Source organism: Passer domesticus, chromosome 5, assembly GCF_036417665.1.
Source record: "Passer domesticus isolate bPasDom1 chromosome 5, bPasDom1.hap1, whole genome shotgun sequence".
Lineage (NCBI taxonomy): Eukaryota > Metazoa > Chordata > Aves > Passeriformes > Passeridae > Passer > Passer domesticus.
The window spans coordinates 77726549-77749176 of NC_087478.1; the positions used below are offsets into that span (position 1 = coordinate 77726549).

Sequence of the window (22628 nt, forward strand, 5' to 3'; positions counted from 1 at the left end):
AGTTCATGTGGCTTTCCCCTGCACTTTTTGGGGGAGCACATGGCTCAGGTCACTTGGTGAGCGAATTCCCTCTTCAGAGCTTGTGTAGAGAGGGCAATGCAGGGTGCTTTTCCTTTTTTTGGATATTCTGTGGTACACACAGCTGCAGGTGAGTGGTCCCTTGATCCCTCTTGGACTCACTTTTTGCATTCAGCAGAAATAAGGTGGTGGAAAACAGCTTCATTGCCACCCTGCTGCATGTGTGTTCTCTGGTGGGAGAGGATAATTCAGCTGGCGATGCCTTCATGATGTGCACTCTAGTTTTTTGGGTCCAGCTCTGCCAAATGTGTAGATGGTAGCAGGCCAAATGCAGCCTTTTAGTTACGTCTACAAAGAGCTTAATTTGATCCTGGCATTAGTTCTGGTTGCTTAAAGCTACAAAGCAACTTTTTTTTTCCTTTCTTTTAACCCTACACAAAGGAGACTGCCGCTAGTGTTGCAAAATAATTGAGCCAGAGCCTCTTGCAATCAAAAGATGATTAGCTTCTTGTGTTAGTGTGTGTTCTGATGTGAACCAGTCTATTATGTCTGTTTTGTGTTCCTAGGGATGCACTATTTTTATGTGGAACTTGCAAAAGCAGACGCAGTTCACTGATGTTTATTAGTGACCTTGTCTTGTCCTTTGAATTATGGACAGTCTGCTTTGAACATGGGGAAATGCTACTAGCAGTCATTAAGTGGATGTTAGGGTTTTTTGTAGTTGTTTAACCTCTCCAAGGCCTTGCTGCAATTCTAGATGTAAAAAAAAAAAAAAAAGAGAAACTGAATTATGGGTGTTTAAAGCTGAAATATTTATAGAAGCAGTTTTTTATTTAAAAATAGCATTTGTGCCTGAGAAGATCAGATGTACCACTTCAGTATGAAAAGCCAAACCAGATTTTAGTTCATATTGTTAATAGAAATTGCATGAAGTTTGATAATGTAATTTAGCTGAAAATATTTTCTTCCAGTCTAGGTTTTGAAGTGGCTTTTGTGTTACTAAATATTATAAAGAAAACTATTTCTTAAAACTTCTGTATTCTTTATAGTTAAAAAATGCAAAGACTGGTAGTTTAATTGCTGTTTATGAAAGAAGAGAATATACTAAATATCAGAACACTAGCCACAGAGGTGAGACCTCTCAAATTGAAACAAAAGCAAATGGTACTAGAAAAATCATTTTACTTTCTAAGGGAAGATAGGTGGGGATTCCATCACCAACAAAGTACAATGTATTAAGATGAAAGTGTGTTCTCAAAGTAGATTACAATTCAAAACTGGACTATTTAGGATCAAAAGTTACCTTAATTGCCTGTGAGGAAACCTATGTGGACTTGAAAATCCATCCTTACTAAAAATGAAAAGCAACAGTATGTGAAATCATGAAGTTCTTATTGATCTGAAGTCGCTACTTAGGTTGATTAACATTTTACCTGAATGAATGTAAGACCTGCAGGATGTGGCCCAAGTGATTTGAAGGTGGAGGCAATTGTTAATGCTCCAGTATCAAAATTGTATCCAAATTTGCGTTGTTTAGAAATACTTCCTTATTTGCAAAATCCTACATTGTTGGGATTGAAAGAGTAAAGAAATATCCTGAATTTCTCTTCTGAAGCTCAGGAAAATGGTGTAACATACTGTGGTGTTTTTTCAGCTCAATGAAAGGAACTCTAGCACATTCCTTGTAAAGTGCTAAATTGTGTCAGGGAGTAAAAGAAATGACTTGAGTTAGTGCTTTGACTTTTCAAATATTGTCTTAGAGGACAGTCTGGGGGGAAGAGAAGTGCCCACAGAGCAATGATCCACAGCTCCAAATAAAAAAATGCAAATTTGAATGTATTTTGAAGACAGGTATTCCCAATACTGTGACAGCTCTCTTAAATAAAAATTGAAGATAAAGGTCTGCCTAAAACTTTGGGTACTGATTATAAAACCCAAATCGTGTCTGAACAAGGGGAAATTCTTGCTTCATGTTTCCTTAGAATGACAGATCCCCTTGGCTTTGCAGCCTTCCTCCCCAAACCAAAGTGAAGCAGCACTCTTGATTGGTCAAGAGAAGATTAATAATTAATATTATCTCCATCACATCACGTCACACTTTCTGGCTCCACCAGCTCCACCAGGAAAGGATGCCCTTAGTTGTGTAGCTTTCCTTACTCATGGCTCAGAAAATACAAAATTAATTGGGAGTCCAATTGTGATTTACCTTTTACCCCTTACTCTTGACCCCCATGTCTACCATTCATTTTGTCTTTGAAAGACCTAACACTTCAAAGTGTCTTGTTTGATGCATTAGGAAGAGAATATTTGTTGTATGCTGGAGCACTGAGTATATAAAGAAAGACAAAAAGTAGGTGGAAGCTGGCATGGAGTTTAAGTTTTCTTTTAAAAAAACTACAGAACTCTTTTTAAGCTAAGTTGAAGGTACTTTCCTGTGAGGGTCCATTAAACATTTATTCTCAGAGGTAATTCTGGACAGAGAGGGGAATATTAACATCCAGGAATACTGCAAGGCAGCCACCTACTCACCTTTTAATTTCCTAGCACAGGACTGACCTGACGCCCTGCTTTATTTGAAAACACCTTGCATCTTGCCTCCAAAAGTATCATTTTGCTACAATGTTTCCAAAATCACTGTGATTTAGTCAGGTTGAATCCAAACATAAAGAACAAGATTTTATTTTCTGTCTTCATGGATGCTCTAAAAATTAATTAGTCAATATTTTGCAGTGCTTTAAAGAGTTAAAATTCTATATAAACATGGCAGTTTGGTCCTTCACTCCAGTATAGCTCAGCTTTTAGTTGTAATTCTTGCCATAGTACCAGCAATTGAGCTCTTCCAAAATCAGTTGATGAGTTGTAGTTACTAATCCAACGGGACTTCAAGAAGAAATTAGGATAACAGGAGATGTAGTAAAGCTGGTCAGCAGATTCCATTATTCTCCTGGAAGAAGTACTGAGCTAACAAAGCCATGGTTTGGGTTTCAGTGTGCTGCCTCTCTGTAATTGTAACATACAACTGGTAGCTCAGCAATTGATGGTCATTCTGCATCTCACTGAACCCTTTCATATTCATATTCATATTTTGACCAAGTTCTTACAACAGTAAATCATTTCACATGGCATTTTTCAATTCCAATTTCAAAGTACAGTGCAAATTCAAAAGGAAGCTTTAACTCAAATGTCAATTGTGACTAGTAAAATTATTTTTAAACACTTTTGTGTGCTCTGAAGATTTTTTTTTTTGGATGCAAGGAGCTCTGAATATCATCAGTGACTGTATTTTATGCTGCTGCAAACTATGGGAGCTTCATCTCAAGGACTGAGGAACTTAGAACACGGGGAGTCACGAGTGTGTTCTTAACTGGTGCCAGAACATCAGCTCAAGCTGATTGCTCCTTTGTGTCACTCTTAGGGCAAGAGTGTGATTCATCACTTCCATTCTGCTGAATACTCAAGTGCAGATGCATCTTTATGGGTTAGATTTTACTTCCATTGACGACTAAATGGCATCGTGATCTCATTTGTAATAATGTAAGTTGGGAGTAATTTGGTAAAGGCAATTGACCTACATCGGTATAATTCTTGTGTGAAATCTTGTCAGATTCAACAGCTTCTCTAGGAACAGTTTTGATCTTAGCAAATACATATGTCTAGTTCCCCAGGAAAGTATGTGGATTTCCCCTGCACTGGGGAGCATCTGTGGGTTCTGCTTGTTAATCGTCAGCAGAATATTTTAAAAATAAATGAAGACATTTAAACCTTGTGTTCTTCATGTGTGAAAGTTCAGGCATGATGTAGCTTTCAATGAATTATTAGGCTTGACCACCAGCTCACTTCCATTTTGACAATAATACCATCTGCCATTCTTTCATAGTGTGCTTGTTCCTCTATCTTTGTAGCTCTCTTGATGACTACATTGTTTTGATATGCTAGGCCAGTTAAGCTGCAAAAATCTAGTTTAAAAATAGCTGTAGGATTTTAAAATGATTTTTAAAAACTGGAGGAGCGCAGAAGAAAAAAATGTTTATATATGGTTATAGATCTATTTTTGTAGTTCTATTTCTGGTAAGCTGAAGCTGATACACCAGCACAAAAAGGAAGATTTATGTAAGTAAAGATATGGAGTCATTTCAGGCTGTGGTCAGGATCATCTTACTGGCATGTCTTTGGGTCACTGGGCCAAGCAGAGTTTGTTTAGGTATTGGTGTGCATTTTTCTTTCTTGTTTTTTCCTTTTTTTTTTTTCCCCTCTCCATAGCATTCTTCTTCTGTCAACCTATTTTATTCTGAGAGCAGAATTTCCTCCCTAGTTTCTTCCTTCTTCAACTAATTGATGTCTTTTGCTTGTAGACATCCGCTGGGCTGCAAAAACAGCAGTACAGTAGCGTAGAGCTAAATACAGATATTTAAAATGTGAAATCTGTCAGTCCATCCCTTGGGCACAAGTCTATGTCTGTTCATGTTAGAACAGCAGACACATGCCTTATTAAATCAGGTGCTCTTTGTGTTCCGTGTGTTTTCTCTGCTCTGCTGTTGTGCTCATGCTGATAAGAGTTCCTTCCCCGGGCTGCAGTGGAACCAGCAGCCCCTGTTGTGCGTGGCAGCAATTGCCACAAACATCAGGGATTCAAATGGGAGAGAAATGGAATCAGAAGGATGTGAAGGTCCCATATTACCATTTTCTACATTCACAGAAACTACCAGCCTGGAAATTTCAGGCTACGCTTCTCCTTTGAGACTGCCAGGCAGCACTGACCAGTAGAAAGCTCAGAATGTGGACATCTCCATTTCCCTGCCTCTCTCCAAAGTTCAAGCTGTGTTTCTTCAGGAGATGGCAGCAGATGATACAATAATTATAAAAGTCAGACTCTTGTGACTGAAGAGGAAAGATGTCCAACAGTTACTCAGTTAAGTAACAAAATGATCAAGCCTTTTGCATTGCAATTATACAGAGGGAACTGAGTAAGATTTTGAACCTTTTGTGTTCCTTTGAGGTAAGAAAAGAACCCTTCAGACTAAAGAAAGATGGTCCAGTGCCTGACAGCTCACATTGTGAAAAAAAAAGTTTTCATATCAATTTGGATCATGCTGTGTTTTATTTTATGAGCACTCATGCCTCTTTGTAAAGAGCATGGCTTTGTTTTGCTCTGGAAGTCTAGAAGAAGAAACCGAGGAACTGGATAGAGACTTCTCCAGGGATTTAGTTGTTAAGGAGCCAGGTCTGAAATGTTCATCTTGCTTTCACTCATCCAGTCTTCTTCTGAAGTCACAAGACTCACACTGTCTAATGGAAACACAGGTAAATGAGACATAGAGGACATCTGAAAAGGCAATCAGGGACCAAAGTGGGAAATGGAGCTTCTTCTGTTCTCTTTACAGTTTGCTTCTTGTGCAACATTTGGTCAGGAATTTATTTGGTTTTTACCAATATGAAAGATTTCCTATGAAAAGTATCATTATATTTTATCAGTATCAAGACCTCAGTTCTTTACAACTCGTGGGGTTTTCTTTTCTGATTTAAGAAAACAGTGCAAAAAAGCTGAGGAGAAGGGGACAGGAAAAAGGATAATGTCAAAGAATGAAATGATGCAATTACATGAGCTTGCTATATGTGTAATTGGCATGAGCTTTCCATTATCTTTTAATTTTGTTTATTTTTGTTTATTCTTATTAAAAATCATTAGTTTCTCTTCCCATAGTGTAAAGCAAATATCAAATAAAGACTAAAAAATTCCACTGTGTTTTGAAAGAGGGTGAGTTATGAATGACAGTTGAAGCAGTCTGAGCCAGTGATGTAACCTATTCTGAAATCTACCTGTTTTCCCAGCACTGTAAAACTATTTCTCTTTGAAGTTCAGGCAGAATAGGTCTTTCTCTATTTCTCTCTTACTCTCCCCTGAATCAAAGAGGATATTAAACCTGATTAAAACTTATTTCTGATGAAACATTACTTTCAGATAAAACTGTCTCTTCTTTCTCTTCTTTCTCTTCTTTCTTGCTTTGTTTCCTTCTTTCCTTCCTTCTCCTCTTCTTGTGTATGTTAGGAGCTTAGCTTGGTCATTCATGGTCTCCTGGATTTCTGGAGATGCAACTCTTATAAACTAGTGTACACATTGATGGCATTACAAAATAACTGAACTCTTAACCATTTCTGTTAAGAAAATATAAATAAATCCTTCAGAACATGTGGAACCAGTGAGCACAGATTTTAAAGTTGTTTATTGTTGTATTTTGCTTGTCTGCATGTTTAGGCAAAGATGGGAGAATTAAAAGTGGAGACATAAACAAATTGTTCTGATTGTGTGTTGGAGGGGTAGTTTAAATAACAGTATAACATTTTTTTCTCAGCTTCTAAAGCTTCAGATTTTTTTTGAGAAACTGCAAACATAATGAACATTTCTTATCCTATGTCAGTTCAGAACCTACTACCTTACTGTATCATCCTCCAAATCAAATAATGCTCTTGACTTTGCTGCCTGTCACTTCACCTATTTTCCTGCTTCTGCTCCACCAAGGTTCCACTGCAGCTGAGGAAGCTTTGGAGAGCACCCATTCAGGCAGCCACCCATTACACATTGCTACAAGTATTTGGAATTATTTTCAGCAGTCTTGGAGCTCACAGTGACAGCCACACAACCATTTTTAAGTTAAAGCTATTTGAATAACTGTTGTGTGCAAGCCCAGATCTGCAACAGAAGTAGAGTTAATTTATACAGTGTTCAGGAAACTTTTCAGGATATCCTGAATATCTCTCCAGCAAAAAGCACCTCTAAACACTTTGTTTCACACTTCCAGAACTTCTGCAACAATTTAAAGTTCCACTAAATGAGTTTTTAGGATGTCCTAGCAGAGGGATTATTCAAGGTGGCATCTTAATGAAATATACATTTTTAACACTGATGATGTAATCAATTCAATGAGGGTTTGTGTAGCATTTGCTTTTTGGTGTTTTGACTTTTTTTTTTAATAAAGAGCAGTCTTTTGAGTAGTCTAATTTTGTTTTAAAGGGCAGTTTGCAAAAAATCAAACACAATGTTTCGGTGGTGCTGAGATAACTCTGGTCTGCCTGTAGTCTGTAACCATAAAATTCTGGAAAATAGGGTTGAAATCAAGCATTGCTACATATGGAAGTTGTTTCTAACTTAGTGCCCATTTTGTATTGACCACAAAATCATTATTCAACTAAATACAATTACCAGTCATCTTAACAGGAGGCAATAGGAGAACTGCAGGTTGTGGGACAGATTTTAAGATCCCACAAAATAAAGTTGCTGCAGTTGACATAGAGGTTGATTGTTGGGTGAGTTGTGTTTTTCTTCATTTTGGAGAGAAATAACTGGGGGGGAAAGCCAGAAGAACACCACAAAGATGGCATTATAAGCAGATACACTTAGCAGTGTAGCCCTTCAGTGTAGAAAGAGTTATTGTTGAAGATGGAATGTTGACATTGTATATCAGGCCAACATCATGGTAACTGAGTATTTTAACAAATTAATCTAATCATCTTCCTTGCAGCTGATCTGTAAGATGATGTATTTTTAGACTATTTTATCTCATTAGTGATTATTGCAAATCCTCCAAAATCTGTCAGAACTCCAAATTGCTGGCTTCCTTCAGTTTGTCAATAATTTTCTGTGTTGACAAAGCAGATATAAAAGTTTTGAATATTTAAATTCCGAAAGACAATGAAGGGTCTTGGTCTTACAACCCACCCCAACATAAATTTGTTTCTCTTTTTTGAACTCAGTTTATTAATTTTATACTTGGAGTTGGTTTTCCTAGCTAAATATGTTTTTCTGCATTGCCTACTTATTTTCATTTTGTGTAGTTTTCATTGTTTGCTAATTAGGTCCACTGAGGTTTCCAAATGTCAGCATCATGTAATTCTTCTAGTCACTGTCAGGTCTTCCTCAGCAACTTGCAAACATTTATTCTTTGAAGAATCCCTCCCTCCAAAATAGTCTATTTGTGCTTGCCCTAAATACAAAATTCTCTGTGGTTCTTAGTTAAGAACAAGTTACAAACTCCATATTCTTGAGTGTTTTCTAGAACTGTGATGGAAGATGAGAACGGTAGTAAGCTCTCAATTTTTGTTGTGTAAGCTGTGGCAAGTATCTAAGATACACTCAAGAGTTTGCATGATTATTTTCAGCAGTGTAGGCTGATGGGATTACAATTTCATTTTTCATTGTACGTGTCCTTATAGACTTTATAAGTTCATATCTTGTTTAACTGATGATTTTAGACTAGTACTAACAACAACAATTTTGCTTTTTTTTCTCTCTCCCTTTTTTTTCAATTGGCAGAAGCTAGTGAAACAATGCTGAGTTTAAATCTCTTTGTGTCAGTATGTAACCAATCTAGATAGACTCAATTATTTCTTATTTAAAATAAACACAGTGCAACACTTTTTGTTAAGTTTGGGTCTTTCCCTTAATCTTTTTGGCAGAGACGTCAAATTTTTCCACACAAAAAAAATTGTATTTAAATTCTGCAAAGGTGATAAACCTTCCTCCTGGCCAGACATCCAATTTCATCTACTTCCTTCTCTTCTGTGTCTAATGACCACTTATTCTCCTTACTAGCTTCTTTCCTGCCCAGCAGTCAATTATTTAATTCTTTCCTTTTTCCCCTTAGATCTAACATTTTCTGTCATTTACCAATACTAGGCCTTAATATGCTTATTGGGCCATACAACTACCTTGATAATCTTATTGCTTCCCTTCTAACTTTTTGTAGTTGCTTGACAAAATTTAAATGCAAATATAAAAGCTAATGCCTGAAATTTCAAGGTCAAGCAACCGCTTCTTTTAATTTGAATGTGAAAAATACAGCTAAATTTCCCAACTTTGAAAATCAGTGTTTTTGGCTGTATAAAATTTCAAAAGTTCCTGTCTGTATGTAGCTGTTCCAGATTTCAAGAAATGAAATCACCTAGAAATCCTGATCATCAGTCTTCTGCTTCCCATCCATCCCAGACTTTTTTATCTTGAGAAAGTCTCCTGTGCTCTAGCTAGTTGATAATTTTGAAATGTTAGCAGTTTCCTGACCACACTTTGAATAGCTTTAGATAGGATTATCAATTGCTTTAATTTCAATTAAAATTAAGCAACCAAGAAAAGTCAAATAAAGAACATATTTACAAATCTGTATTCATAGGTCCAAAAAGGTATTTTTTTTTTCATTATCAAATAAGAAGTGTGGGGAATGATGCAGTTTTAAATGATACATAGTTCAAAAGAATCCAAAATAACTGGGAGAACAATTCTTGCCACAGCAGTCCTGAAATATGAGAAAAATGTATTGTCATCAATATTTCATTAAAAAAAAATTCACATTGTAGTCATGCAATACAATTTTACTGTGTGTGGACCAATGATGCAGTCTTGTCAGAAATGACAGGAGTTTTTAGGAGCATCCTGTTGTTCATGCACAGTGATTCTTTAGTGTGCTGAGGCTGTTGCTTTAGGCTGGAATGGTAATTTATTTAAAATAATATCCCATAGTCTTCAGTGCAAGAAAGTGGAGATTCTTATGGGAAGCCTTCTCTGTTTGCTGGCAGAGGTGCAAAACCTAAAATCTGTGGGGAAAAAATTCCTTTCAGCAAAGTAATACAGAGCTCTGGCACCAATTCTCTGAGCTGGCCCTGGAAGGAATTGCATTTGTATTGTGAACATTTCTGGGATAAAATGCATTTCTTTTCCACTTTTGAATAATTTACCCTTTTCTTTTAGAGTAGAAGGCATTACTGCCAAAATAGTGTGAGCGTAATCTACTGCAATTAGACAGCAGCAGGGCCAGTGGAAACCCTACATCATTTTAGAAGTACTGAGACTGCTCAAAAGAGCCTTACAAATAATAAGTTATAAAAATAGTCCAGTGCAGAGTTTTTGCACACTCTGCTCTGCCTTCATCCCATTGCTTTCCAGCCCCATTTGCTCCATACAGCATGACAGCAATTCCTCCTTTTGGAAGCAGGGAAATGTTCTGCTGCACAACCTCTTCAGGTGATTTCTGTTCTGAAGATGGATGCAGGTCCTATACTGGATTTTGAAGTTGTTGTGCCCAGTATACTCTTTATAAGGCTGGATAACAGGGAAGAGCTGCTGTATTGTACACAGAACAAAACATTCCTGGCATGAAAAATGGACTTGCATGTTCACAGTATGTACCCTGCAAGTCATTTTTTGACACTTCAGAACTTTAAACAGCAGTTTTCCAGGAATCTCCGACTTGGTGCTTTATATGGCCCTCATCACGATTGTTCTCAGAGCAGTTGGAGAATAATTTTTCTTCTTGCAACATTGCATGGGACAGAAAATTTGTGTCTCACCTTAGAGAGGCCTAAGGCTGAATACACATTGGATGATTTGTCCAGTCTGTCATCATGGGCTTAGGGGAAGTCCACAAGCACTGATGCAGGCCAGTGTGAGATAGATACCCTGGTGTCTGATCTTTACATTGTCCATCTCATCTCCAAATCTGCTGGCTGCCATGTCAGAACTTCTGAATTGGTTTTGTACTGAAATAAGGATTTTTTCATAATTTTCTTTAAAGCTGATCGCTCACTTGTATACTCCTCTTAGGGTGTGTCTGTGGGGATTGAACTCTGAAGAAGGCTGATTTTCCTAGTTTCCATAAAGGTTAACACCTCAAGTTCTTACCTGATGGAATCCATATTAAATTTGCATTTCAGCAATCACATTAAGAAAAAATCTTACAAGCATTTTTACTTCAAATGCCTCTTTACCAAGCCCGTTTTCATGGACTACATCTTCTTTGTGCACTTGGACAATGCAAATATTTCAGGGGAAGGTGTGGTGTTCACTCTTATGCCACCTGATTCATTAACAGGATCTTTCCATCTAAATCCTACAATCAGTATCTTTCCACTTCTCTGTATAGGAAATTATTTTATTAGAATTGCTGAGTAAGGAAACCTCAAGTTATAGTAGAATTTTATTTATGCTGGAGAAATTAATGCCAGCTAATAGTGTTGTTTCTCGTTCTATTTTTCTTCGGTATTTGATTTTTTGGTAATTGGCCCAACTTGTGTCCTACTGTGGGAGCTTGGCAGAGAGAGAGGGATAAAGAACGGAGGAAAAGATTTGTAGGTGTCAGAGACAGCTTGTGTATGTGCCTGCATACATATGTGAGCTGGCATACAGCAGGGCTATGTGGATTTTAACTGTTTAAATAATACTGTACATTAATCCTCAGCTAGCTGAGGATGTCACCCAAGAAAAGCAAAAGAAACATTTACAGGTGCTCCAGCAGTGTTTGATTTCTGGGCAGGGGTGGTCAGCAGGAGTTTACTTCCCAAGATACCTTGTCCATGGAAAGGTGAATCATGCAAGGCTCAGTTGACTCATGGGTGGAAAAAATGGAGTTAGCACAACTCAAAATGGCAAGGATTTGTGGTCACAAGAGAAAAACAAAATGTACATTTACACAACAAATGTAGGCAGGGAAGTGTCTTCTGTTCAGTCCTTTTTATAATGGTGAAAGGAGGAGGTTTTTAAGAAAAGGAAACTGGAACTGGAAATGAAAGCCAATATATTGCCATCCTACCTCTAGCTAAGGTCTTGCCTGATCTGGTAAATTAAATGGGTAAGTGCATGTGACATTATTAGAGAAAAACTAGGCAAGAGAGGACAGAGTATTTTAATTGCTCAGAGGAACTCTTCCTCCTGAGTCAGAAATAAAGCTGTGCCTCTACATGCTGTCAATGGCAATATGGTGTTGGTTAATTACCCTTTGAAAAGCATCTAATGCAGGAGTTGTGATGATCACTGGTTATTAGAAACCAAAATGACCTTTATTTAGGACAAGTGATTTGGCTGCATCCAGTTTTCGGTGAGTGCTTTACATCTATTCTAGTTTTTCTTGTAGTTCCAAATGGATGGGTTGTGTGTGGTGGGGTTGTTTTGGGTTCCTTTCCATGAATCTGTTAGCTGGTGATGCTTACTATAATATTTTGAGTTCCATCTGAAAGACAGCTCAAATAAAGTGGAGAGGAGAAAGCCCCATGAGGAGATGGATATTTGATACTGAAAGGCATCTGTAGAGAAGGCACTAAGTTTGTTCAAAAGTATTTCTTTTATAGGGATATTACGAATTGTAAATACTCCTTTTTTCTAGTTAAAATGGAAAACCACTTGCAAGGAAATAACCACGGTGTTCCAAGCTCCACAAATAGTATTGCCTGCATGTGATGTTAGGTGGATACTGGGTTATGGTGAGAATCTACAGCCCTGGGTTTGCACCTAGGACTCGGTATTCCAGGCGTTCACCTCCGTGCATGTCAGAGCGTTCAGTTCTTCGGGTTGTGGCAGTTTCTGCAGTGGTTCTGAGGAGTGTAGTAGGACTCTGCATCTCTTGTTTAACATGGCAGCTCGGAGAGTCCAGATAGGTTTAACATGCACTGCATTCAGTTCGCATTTCATTTCAAAGGAGTCGTTCTCGCTCTCTGCGGAGGCTCCAATTACAGAGGGCCAAACGACAGGCATAATTAAGGCAAGTGGCGGGATACCGGCGGAGCACTCCGGCGTTCCCACCAAGGATTTTGCAAATCCTAGCTTGATTAATCCGTTTCAACATCTGCGCATCCCCTCCTCCTCCGTGCCGCTCACCCCTGGGCGCCTCTCCCTCCCGCTGCCTGCCTGCCGTGCCCGCGGGGGCTCCGGCGGAGCCAGCGGCTCGAAATGCAGCTCACACCCGCCGAGCCGCAGGGCAGAGCCCGCTCTGCCGGGAGCGCGGAGCGGGGCCGGTGCCGCGGTGCCGCCGCCCGGCCCTGCCCTGCCCCGGCCCGGCCCCCGGCGCTGCCCGGCCCGGCCCCCGCTCCCCCAGGCAGCAGCCGGCTCCAGCTCGCCTCCTTGACGTCATGTCTGTGGCCAGGCTTCAGCAGGCGCAGTGGAGGCAGGCAGCGTGTTAAACTTTCAGATCGAGTCCGGCGTCTCCCAGCGCCGTGCGCGGGGAAGCTGCGTGCAGCCGCCGCAGCTGGAACATCTGGAAGCGTTCAGTGTGTCTGTCTGTCGGCGAGAGGGAGAGAGCGGGGAGCGAGCGCGCTGAGGGAGGGGAGGGAGTAAGGGGCTGGGACTGTGCTCTCTTCCTCTGCAGAAACAGCTCCCTGCCAACACAACGCGCTCAGAATGGCTTTGAAGAGGAGGAGCAGCAGCGTTTGAACATCTCCCCCCTTTTTTTTTTTTCATTTTTTTTTCCTCGTCCTCCTGTTGTTAATCTTATAGTTGGTGGATTTTAAAAAGACATTTAACCCTCAGAGGTTTGTCCTGGATGCTTTTGCTTTTTTTTCCTTTCCCCCCCCCACCCCTCCTCTCGTTTTCCCCCCTTCCTGTTCTTTTTTATGGTTTAACAGCCAGAGGTGCTGTGCTAAATTCTTGGAAGGGGCCCGGATGTACTGAGGATGCATTGCAATTTCACTAAAGGAGGCAGTAGTGGAAAGGATCAGTTTTTGGTGTTTGATGCAATAATGGGAATCAGGTAATAATAAAAGGCAAAATTCTGCAGCTCCATTCTTCCTTGAATTTTACCAAGCCGATTTTCGGAGGGATTATTCTGGACTCGTTTTAAATGGTCAATGAAAACAAGAGGATGTACATTCCAGAAGAAAACCATCAAGGTAAGCCTGAGATTTACCTCCGAGGACCTAGCAACCGTTCCCTCCCCTGCCCTTTGTCCCTTATCTCCCGGCTCGGCTCAGCCGCCGCCACAGGCAGAGGACAGCCTTGGACACCGGCTTCCATTGGGAGCACACAGCTCCCCCCGGCCGGGCGTGCTCCGGGGAGACCCCCGCAGCCCCCCGCAGAACGGCTGCTTCTCAGGAGAGCCCGGGCAAAGAAAAGTTGCTTTAAGTCGCCGTCGTCGCCTTCTGGGGCGGAGGGGCGAGGAGGGGCGGCCGGCGAGGGGGCTGCGCGCCGGGGCCGGGGGCTCGGGGGAGCCGTGTCAGACGAGGGTTAACTCGCAGGGCTTCCAGAATTAGGGGGTCTCTCCCAATTAACCCCCTCCCGGTCCCCCCAACCTCCATCTGGGTACGGCTTCCCGAGGCTCCGGGAGAGGAGCCCTTCCCTTCTCTTACGCGATTTCCAATCTCTCACACGAAAGGGGAGGGGAAGGGAGAATTATCTGTTTACACACATGTGCACCATACATGCGCTCATGCTGAGAGAACGAGGGACACCGGGGGTGCCTGTATTAAAATGAAAGTTGGGTTTCACTTGGGGCAGGGATTTCTCGCCCAGCTCCTCGCAGCATCGCCTGCATCATGGATACCACCCCGTGCTGTTGCTCCTCGGCATTAGCAAATGTCCCCCGCTATTCCCTGTAGTAAAACTTTGTTTGTCCAAACTCCAGAAGCCTTCCCCCGCCCCCGCCCAACCCCGATGTGCCGTTCCTGAAGTTATTTTTATCCCGTTACCTGCATGGTGTCACTCCCTCCCTCCCCTCCCCTCCCTTCGCTCCAGCCGTGGCTGCACACACACGTCGGTGTTGCAGAGCAGGCAGAGCCATTTCCTCCCCTCGGCGAGGGAAGAGCAGCGCTCCTCCGGGAGCAGCTGCCGGGGTGTCTCTCTCTCTTTTTCTCTCTCCCCACGGCAGAACCCCCAGCCCCGGCCAACTTCTCCCTCATCGCCCCCGCCTGGTCCTCGGGGCAGAGCCCCTCCCCTCCTCCGGCCGGCGACAACTTCCCTGCCAGCATCCAGCACCTGCTCCGGGGCCAGCGTGCCCCGCCGAGCCCCCCGAGCCCTTGGAGGGGCAGCCCTCAGGGGTGCAAGGCTAGCGGGGTTTAGAGACAACACCACCCTCCCGCCGATTAAATGCAGGTTAAAAAGAATAAAACCACCCGGCACCCCCCCCCCCAGCCCTAAAGCGCTCCACCGAAATGAGGTGGGAGGGGAAAGGAAGCAGCCCCTGATCCGGAGTGCTTCTTCCAAGCGGGAGCGAGTCTGCAGCACATGCATTCGGCAGGCATAATTGGGCTGCTCTTCCTGGTCCAGCGCTGATAAAGTGGATGAAGAGCTCAGCCTCCATAGCAATATGCCAACGCTATGGCAACCTAAATCCAGCTCCCTCCTTATCAGCTGCAGTGATTATATAATTGGAGGAACAGTTTTGCATCTGTCTCTTGATGCGGATTGTCATTACTCCCAGGTGAAAGAACAACTTCTAAAGCAAACAGAAAATCAGCCAGGTGGAAGAGAGTCCTGTTCCCTGATAGCGCTCAGGTTGCCATTTATTTACAATCTATTTCTGTTTTATGCAAACAGCACCTGAGAGGTTAAATTGATCAGTAGTCAAGAAAACCTGGTGGTGAGGAGACGGGAGCAAACCAATCACGAGGTGGAATGGAGCCATTAAAGCAGCCACAGATTGCCAGTCGCAAGGTAGTGACAGGAGGGGGGTAGAAGATGAAGCCAGGACTGGGATCCTGGTCTGCTACATGCAGGACTGATTTAGACCAGTCCTTGCTCTTGCATCTTGCCCAGTTGCTGGCAGCAAGGTGAATGTTCCAGGTAGTGGAGCATTCTTGGTGGTGCAAGGCAAATTTTGATGCCTGTTGTTGGGATGTGACTGGTGTGAGCAGGCCTCTGCTAGCAGCTGCTGCCTGCACAGGTCTGATGCCGGCCAGCCCACCTGAGCTCACACTCAGCTACCTGGGCAGCAGGAGAGCTGCTCCAACAGGGCTTGCTCAAGGTAAATAAATAAATAAAGCGTAGAGAGGCCATTAGTTACATTGTGAGGGCTGTGGGGAACAGGAATTGTGTTTGGAAGGGCTTTGCTGGCTTCTTAACTGCCAGTTTGGGTAGGTTTGTAATAATACTTGTTTTACACTTCTGGATGTGGCTAGGTATCCTGAAAATCTTCGGCCTTAAAGTAAGAATTTCCTTGGTTTTTTGGATGCTAAGCCTGCTGTGCTTTCATGACAGTCTCCTATTGCACAAAGGCAAGTAAAGAATTTGTTGATGCTGAGACACAATGTTCGTTTTTTTGCCACACAATGGAGTATATTTTTTTAACAGTAATTACCCATTGATACAGCTTATGTTTGTCTAGAAAATGACAAAACCCCACCCAAGAAGCGCCAGCAAAAGCTCCCAAAACTATCTACATCACATCTAGTGCACATTGTGGGACTGGGTGGAATCCTAGACGGGCATCTTTAGAGGGTTCCCTCTTAACGCCGTCGAAAACTTTGCTCTCTTGAAGGAAAACAGAAAATGGGTTCGCAAACCCACGTGTTGCAGCCCTCCCTGGGGAGGGAACGAGCCCGCCCGGCTCCGGGGCGCTGCTCGGACCGCGTTAAATTCGCTGCGCCGTGTGCCGGGCAGGTGCGGCAGGAGAGGAGCCCAAGGAGGAGGTTTTGCCGTGGTTTTGAGCCCCGGGGAGGGGAGGGGAGCGGGGTCCCGGTGCCTCTCCCGGAAGGTGGCACTGCAGGGCCGCGGAGCCCGGCGATCTGCCGGGGCTCGGCGGGCGGCGCTGCCCGGGGGATGCTGCGGCCAGCCCGGGATGCTGCGGCCAGCCCGGCTCTCCTGCTGGAGCCGTGGGTGCCTATCCCGGCATAAAATTCATTAGGATTGAAGAGCCCCTGGTAGGTCATTTATTCCGTGCAGTAATGATCCTCTGAGCGAAAAGCCGTTTCTGCTACCGTGTCTGAACTGCCCTGCCTTCAATTTCAGATAAATGCCTTTGGGCTTTGTCCTTATTGCGTATTTTGAACAGATTTCTACCTGCTGCTTGTAGAAAGAGAACCCCCTCAGGTATTTGTCAACCATAATTAGGTCTTCTTGCAACCTCCTTTCCTAACCTGCACATACCCTGTTCTTGAAATGTTTCCCTGTAAGACACTCTTTCCACAGTCCTTGTATCTCCTGTATCTGTTAAATTAAGAACTAATTAGTATACCCTTTATTTCTCGGAAGCCTATTGATAGCGAGAGGGTCAAGCCACCAGCATAGTCCCTAATGTATTTTCTGACCTGAAATGAGGGTCAAACCCACAAATATTCCTCTTAACTTTGCAGGTATAAATAGAGATGATTGTGTACACTTCACAGCTGATTTCAGCTGAAGAGCTGAAATCTGTCTCATGCTGTGCTACAAAACAAAACCATTGGCTGTAGGCACTAGGATTTATTGGGTGTTTGCTTTAATTTTCTGCTCTATTTTCAGAATATCCATTTTGTTTCCTGTTTGTTTTGGGGCAATGCTTTCACGTGTAGGAGGAGCCATGCTCTTTCCATGGTGGCAAAGTGACCATATTAGCAAACTTAGACGTCATTTTTGAGCATTTGCTCTTGTGCTCTTGTTTTACAGTAAGGCTTGGTCATGGTAGGCATTAGTTATGGGGCATAAAGAATACCTCTATGTGGTCTGAAACAGCTTATCTTCAGGATTTTGGAGAAAAAGAGTCTGAATCACTGGTTAAAGATGCAGCACTAGAATTCCAACCTCCCCTGATTTAACAATAAACATTTGTATTTATGAGGTATTATCTTCTGCCTCAAAGTACTTGGAACTTTTGATTGGTGTGAAGCATTTAATTCAGTATAATATGAGATAGCAGTGTAATATAAAATATTTAACATAATGTTAAGTGATAGTACTTAAACACTCTGCATAAGACAGTGTACTGCATTTATTTGTGAAAGCTGCCAGTAGAGCCTTCAGGAAGGTATTTAAGTGCTTTCAAGCATTTCCTATCCTTAAAAGGAGTATTTAAGTGTCCTGCAAAAGGCATGGAATTTAAAGCATATCCTTTTGAAAGGTTTTCTTTGAAATCTTCTTCAGTCACAAAGACCAGCTTTGGTTAGGTCATCATCAGTGTTCCTGCTGAGTGGATCTTGCTGAAGTTTGCAGTGCTGTCCTGAGCCCTTACCTGGTGTGCTCTCTGCAGCCAAGGCACCTTTATGAACCCCCTCTTGCTTGCATCTCTCATCTGTTTTTTGGGGTTACATCTGAGGAATTCACTGTAGTAGACATGACACAGCCTTGCCATGTGGGATTAATTTATCCCACTGAGATACATTTAATTTGATTTCTTCGTCCTCATCTTTTTGTTTTGTTTCCTCAAAACACTTCAGAGAATACGTTCTGTAACTGCAGCGTTGCCATATGTACTCAGTTTTGGCTTGCTTTCTTTCAGTTTTGTGGAAAATGGTTCTACATCCATGCTTGAAATAGGGTTTACCTGAATGGCAGTCACTCTTAAATTTACTTCTTGTGTGTGTGTGAATTGTCATTGTGGCCATCAGCTTGCTGATGGGACATGTCTTGTTTAACTCTTTCTTGGAAATAATGAAAGAACGGAGTCATTCAAGTTCAGCAACAGCAAATAAAGGAGCTCCTCTGAGCAAGTGTTCTCTAAATTTATTGACTATCAACCAACATAACAGATGTGACTGCGTGCAGTAAAAGTATCTCTTAAATTATTGAACACAACAAATCAGATCAACACCAAAGAAAGCTTTTACCAGTGGCAGACATATGCTTTACAAAACACAATATTATTAAATGGTTCAATTGCCTATTTTTTTAAGACTGTATACAAACCCAGTATATTTTTTGTCAATCATTTATCTGAAATGCTGGGTTTATTTAGGTAGTGGGGATGATAGGAATTTGAGAGCAAGTGTATTCATTAAAATGTTTATTACTGGATTTCAGCATCATGAATTTTACAAAGAGAAAATGCTATTAAGGGTTCAGACATGTTGGTGGCCACTGAACACTCTTCTTTTTCTGATAGTTCCTCTATTACCTAACTTAAAATTGGCATTTCGTCTTAGTAGTGTTACCAAGGAAAGTTAAAAAATATTACCATTTTTAGAAATTGTGTTTTATTGGAGTAAAAGCATCACTGTGCATTTAAGTTATGCTAAACTTTATTTTTTTCCTCAGTTTTTCCTTTTTTTTTTTTTTTTTTTTTTCCAATGAGGGAGGAAATGCCAGTCAGTCTCCAGTGCAGAGAGGGCAGGGGTGGGCTTGTGGTGCTCCTGGCAGAGAGCAGGAGTGGGTTCAGGTGGTGGAAGGGTCCTGTTGGGATCTCTGGTATCCAATAGAAAGATTTTATGATCACAGAGGCAACTGTTGCTATTGCAGGGTTGTTGTGAAATACATCATGGTGCAGTTGATAATACATAAACCCTTTTTCTGAAAGCAAAGGAAGAATGCTGGAACAATTTCTGTCAGTTTCTGTGGGTGAGGCATAACCATGAGAGTGGAATAAACTTCTTGAAGAACTTGTGATGGTTTCAGGACAGGTCTATTCCAGCTGGAAGAGTCACAGGTGTCTCTGTACCATGTATAGATATTTCCAGAACAAAAAACCCGACTGAATTTCCTCCAGGAACCCAAACACAACATTAAAGATTGTGTGGTTTGGATAGGTGCCTTTGCTAGTCCGTGAGAGATGTGTGAGGGCAAAAAAAGAAAAAATTAAGGAGAAAAGGTTAATATATGTGTTGTGGAAGGTGACAGAAGATTTGATGGAATCACATTTTGTCTTTATTTGGTCAAATTGGCAGCTGTCCAGACAGCAAGGTTGAGTTATTGCAATCTAGAGCTGAGAGATTATTAGCACAGTTCATCCTCAGGAGGAGATGAGGTTGAGGAGAAGTGACTGCTGATGGTTTTGAAGGTGGGCTGCTCTCTATGTCACCTTCCCAGGCATCCTTCCCAAAAACACAGCTCTGGGAGCTGCCGCTATCCCTGGCACGGATTTCAGTGCAAAAATTGCATTTCTGGGAAGGGAGGATTAAACAAAATGGTACTGTGTGATGTGAGGGAGCTGGGCTGCTCAACACCCCACTCCAAACAGGTTTAATTAAAGGGGTTGTTCAGGGCCATGCCCAGGCAAATCCTGAACGTCTTTGAGGATGGAGCTTACCCAAACTCACTGCAAACTGTAATTTAATTACCCTCATAACAAACAAACAAACTCACCACGTTGTTCCTGGTATCTGCTCTGTGTATTCCAATCTGTGTCCATGAAGATGGAGAGCTCATTTCCCAGTGTCACCCAAGAGCTGAGCTGCTGCCACTTTTCTGTGCTTAATCAGACACAGAGGCTGTTTGAGGGGCTTCTGCCTCAGTGCATCACTCCAGTTTTGGAATAGTTTGCTTTTTTGGGAATCTCTGGGATGTTAGAAGCTTGTACAGGAATGCTGAAACGGTGTTTGTAGAGGACTTCTGCAGTTTTCCTTTTTTTTCCTGTACGTGTCTGTGTTTTTTTCAGTCTCACATAGAAAATTCTAAATTTTAGTGGCTGTCTCAGCAGGCAAAACATTCAGAGTTCATGACAAAACACCAGCAAGTTGAATGTCCTTCAGCAGCTGGGAGAAATTAGCAGAGTACCAGTTGAAGCCCTATTTGTGGGGGGAAAAAAAGAAAAGTCATTGAACCTGGCATCTGTCAAGAAATAAAATAAACATACAAGTCTCACCTGGGCAGCAAGAAACTCAACAAATTCAGGAGGGAGGGAAAATTTGCTTCTTTAATAAAAGACAGAAGATGAAACTAAAATAATTATTAAGGGTGACTGGAAACTTAGTGGTTTTCAAACCAGACACAGTAATAAACAGAAATCTGATTGCACAGGAACTCTTTTTGGATTTTGTACATAAGTCTTAAAGAGTTAATTGTTGTAAGGAAAATATTGTTTCAGAACCATCTAACCTTAAAGAATACTCTATGATATATTTAAAATAACCTTCTCTAAATGGCATTATTTGTCTAAAATATTCAGGTTTTTAACCCACTATGTGTATGGTTGCCTTTGGGTATTTTGGAAAAAACAATTAAATATGACTGAACATGACATTATAATTACAAAGTAAATATGCTCTAATTGAGTAATTAACTCAACATTTCTTCCTAAAGGCATTGTAGGAACAAAGTCATGTTACTGATCAGATTTCAGATTCTTTTTTCCAAGGGAGAAAAAAAGGCTCCCATTCTCCAATATGGCAAGCTGGGTATAAGACTTAAGATGCCTCAGTTTTTAAATTTAATATGTAATTTTGGAAATTTAATATACATTACTGTTACATCAGATATTCTTCTAATGCTTGTTGTCAGAAGAAATAATATTTTATACAGACAAAAAGAATACTTGTGTCTCTTTGCTTGTAAGCTTAGGAAGCAGCTTTATTTGGTTTCATGTACTACTGGCAAAAATTATGATTTTGAAACTGCAACTTGTGTGATGCAGCAGTTAGTAGTAGAGTTTCTGAATTTTAGCTCCAGGAATGCAACAATGACCTGTGTGAGAAGCAAATGTAGTCTGTGTGAATACAGGAATTAAAATTGATGTGTTTTGAAGGACAAAATGAATTATTGCACCTGAATAAACTGCATAGGGGATTTATGTTGAACTTTATTTCTGATGCAGATTGACAAATATCATGAAGCTGAAAGTTAAGACTGACCTATAATGCCAAACTTCGCTGAGTTTTCCATCTTGTAGCTTCCACTTATTTCACAAAAGAACATTTTCCATGCAGACCCTACATGTAAATATTAGACGTTTGAAGTAAGTCCGATTTCCTTGGGATGAATTTAACATATTGACAGCAAAGTCGGCAAATGAAGTTGCATAGACCCAAGGGTCATTAAGAAAACAGAGGAAATCCATAGCATTCATCACTCTCTGGAGTTGTGAACAAGTAGACTCATGCAGGGAGGAAAGCTTCACCTGTGTGCTGAAATTCACATATGATAATTAAATTGCCTATTATTGCTTTTATAAATTGTATATTGCCTGTTATTATTGCCTATTATAAATTGTATAGATGCACAGAGTGTTTTCAGGTGTAATTTAAATTCAAATTGGTGTCTTTAGAGAGAAGTAAAAGGCGTTTATGGGGTGCAAATTGAAAGTGATCAGGTTTAATTGTGGGTTTAATGGAACTTTAGTGTGACTGTATCCAGGAGCAATAGCTAGGAGTGGATTACATGAAATTTTTTACATCACTTTCACCTAAGTGAAAATTTTAAGTGAAAAGCCAGAGATTTGCAGGCATCAGTTATGTTTAGTGCCAGCAGCATCAAAAGTTGAATTCATAAATCAGTGAATGGCTTTAGCTGCAGAACTCCAATATCTTGCCTGGCAGATTCTCACTGGCTTTGGCTCAGTTGCACAAATTCTGAGTGTGAAATGTTTGTTAGCAGGTGTTTGGGAGGAGCTGGTCCTGCAGGTAGCAGCACACACTGCTGAGTTCTCAAAAAAAAATTCTCCACAGTTTTCTTTGAGAATTGTTTGCTAATTGTTCAAAGTAGTGATTTGTTCAGTTAGTTCAATGTTCTTAGATCAGAAATGAACGCATTCTTGAGGGTATATGCTGAAAAAACAAATCCTTAATTTAGTTTTTTAGGTTTACATTATGACCAAGAAGTTAATAGTTTCATTTCAACTTTGGGTTTGAAATGGATTGCAGTGAATTGGGTTTGCAGTGGCACAGTGATGGCTGGGATAGAGTAACTCTGGGTATCTCTTGTCTTTTCAGCCATTATGGCAAAAGTCAGAAATAAAAGCAGAGTGAAAGACTAAGATGAACATGACTTGAAGGCTTTTCTCTGCTTTAAGGCAAAAGGTGTC

At 41.2% G+C, this 22628-nt stretch overlaps 1 protein-coding gene across 8 annotated transcripts in view; it reads left to right on the forward strand.

The window, feature by feature from the left end:
- The window catches only part of CACNA1C (calcium voltage-gated channel subunit alpha1 C), a 453063-nt gene that overhangs the window by 27775 nt on the left and 402660 nt on the right, over positions 1-22628 (forward strand). The window contains exon 1 of one of the 8 annotated variants that reach the window (XM_064421277.1): positions 13165-13659. The exons of 6 other annotated variants lie outside the window; for them this stretch is intronic. In XM_064421277.1, coding sequence (XP_064277347.1) covers positions 13611-13659 — 49 coding nt within the window. In that variant the 5' untranslated portion in view covers positions 13165-13610. Of the gene's footprint in view, positions 1-13164; positions 13660-15422; positions 15729-22628 lie in introns of those variants that run through there. One more of the 8 variants, XM_064421275.1, reaches the window with a different exon arrangement.